This window comes from Apaloderma vittatum, unplaced genomic scaffold (assembly GCF_000703405.1).
Source record: "Apaloderma vittatum isolate BGI_N311 unplaced genomic scaffold, ASM70340v1 scaffold24980, whole genome shotgun sequence".
NCBI lineage: Eukaryota > Metazoa > Chordata > Aves > Trogoniformes > Trogonidae > Apaloderma > Apaloderma vittatum.
This window is the reverse complement of record NW_009693191.1, coordinates 1-1,798: the sequence shown is the minus strand read 5'-3', so window position 1 is coordinate 1,798 and position 1,798 is coordinate 1. Positions and strand designations below refer to the sequence as shown.

The window sequence follows — 1,798 nt, the reverse complement described above, 5'->3', positions numbered from 1 at the left end:
TCACCCCCTGATCCTTCCCCGACACCCCCTCCCTCTGTGTGTGTGTCCCCCCCTAAAAAAAAACCGTAACAGGCGCTGAACAAGAAGCACAGGGAGTGCGAGAGCCCGGAAGGGGATGAAGTGTTTGCGTTGACCCCACAGACGGAAGAGAAATATAAAAAGATTGATGAGGAGTTTGATAAAATGATGCAGAGTTACCGGCTCGCAGTGAGTAGCTGGTGGTCTGCAGCCTCCCCCCTCAGAAAAACCTCCCCGGGTGCCTCCCGGGCTGGGGAAGAGGGCGGTTGGGTTTTGCATGGCTTTGCTTCGGAGCCGTGCCGTGGGAGCCGATGCGCCCAGCTTCTCCCCCTGGCCCCCTGCACCCCGGGGTGATGGGGGGAGGCACGAAGGGCCTCGAAGGTCTCTCGTGTTTCCCACCCGGAGAGGCAGGATAGACCCTGGGGAAAAGAAAAACCACAATAATTCCATTAGCTCTGCATCCCTGACCCTCCTTGGGATGTTTTTCCCCCCCAAAAAAAGACTTTTGCCTGGGTTAAGAGCCCAGAGAAAGAGGATATTGCTGCTCTCCCTTCCTTTTCCACAAATACTGGGTTAGGGCCTCCTTTTTCACCATTTTTCCTCCCAAAAAAAGGCTTTTTGCCTGGGTTAAGAGCCCAGCACGGGAGGACACTGCTGGTCTTCCCTCCTTTGCCGCAGATACTGGGTTAGGGCCTCCTTTTTCACCATTTTTACTCCCAAAAAAAGGCTTTTTGCCTGGGTTAAGAGCCCAGCACGGGAGGACACTGCTGGTCTTCCCTCCTTTGCCGCAGATACTGGGTTAGGGCCTCCTTTTTGACCATTTTTCCCCAAAAAAGGATTTTTGCCTAGGCTTAGAGCCCAGCACAGGGGGATATTGCTGCTCTCCTCTCCTTTACTTCAAATACTGGCTTAGGGCCTCCTTTTTCACCATTTTCCTTCCCCAAAAGGATTTTTGCCTGGGCTAAGACCCCGGCGTTCATGCGAGCTGGCAGCCCCTCGCATCCCTACAAGCCTCACCCCGGTTTGGGCTGTTCTGCCTTAATTCCCCCCAAATCCACCGAGCCCCCGGGGCAGCTGGTGGCCGTGGCAGAAATCCAGGGAGGTTTTAGCCTGTGATCCCGGAGCCGTCACCGTCACCGGGGTGGCATCAGGACAGCACTGAAAGGGATTTGTGTCAGGAGATGGGAGGAGGAGGGGGACACGTTTCAAATTAGTTGTTAGTTCAAGGGAGCAGAGACTATTGATGTAGGCAAGGCTTCTTCGGAGGGATTAGCCCCGCGTTGCTGCAGCCGTAATTAATGCTGCCAGGAGCAAAAGGAGGCTCGTTTTCAAGGGCTGCAAAAAATCCCCCCCCCCCAAAGAAATAATCTGCCCTTCCGTGCTTTGCAAGCCCCCACAAGTTAAAATCGTGGCTTTTCCTGAGAACTGACTCAGCTCCGGGAGCCTCCCGAAGACCCCAAAATCTGCATCTCGGGGTGGGGAGGTGAAGCAAAATGGGGTGCGGGCGACGAGGGTTGCTTGCGGCTCTGCTGCGACAGCAAGCCCAGCCTTCCAGGGAGGGTTTAGTTGCAGGATTAGCTCCGTTGAGGCTTGGCTCTGCCTTGTCCTCCTCGAGATTCCTCCCTGGTTTCACTAGCGGGGGGCAGGTTTGCACCCCCTCGCGGCTCGCAGGGCGTGGGGGTACAACCGTGGCGCCTTGCCACCGGTGCAGAGTCAGTCGAAAAGCCAGCAGAGCTTCCTCCTCGGTGCAGAACGAGCAGGGGCTGCTTCGCCTCCGTGT

The 1,798-nt window shown here is 56.2% G+C and overlaps 1 protein-coding gene across 1 annotated transcript in view; it reads left to right on the top strand.

The window, feature by feature from the left end:
* Nucleotides 1–207, top strand: part of LOC104280558 (myocyte-specific enhancer factor 2D homolog) — a gene marked incomplete at both ends in the record, with an annotated part of 5,868 nt that extends 5,661 nt beyond the window's left edge. Inside the window, one exon of the mRNA XM_009878236.1 lies at nucleotides 73–207. Within this exon, the coding sequence (XP_009876538.1) occupies nucleotides 73–207 (135 nt within the window). The remainder of the gene's footprint in view (nucleotides 1–72) is intronic.
* Nucleotides 208–1,798: the final 1,591 nt, after the last annotated feature.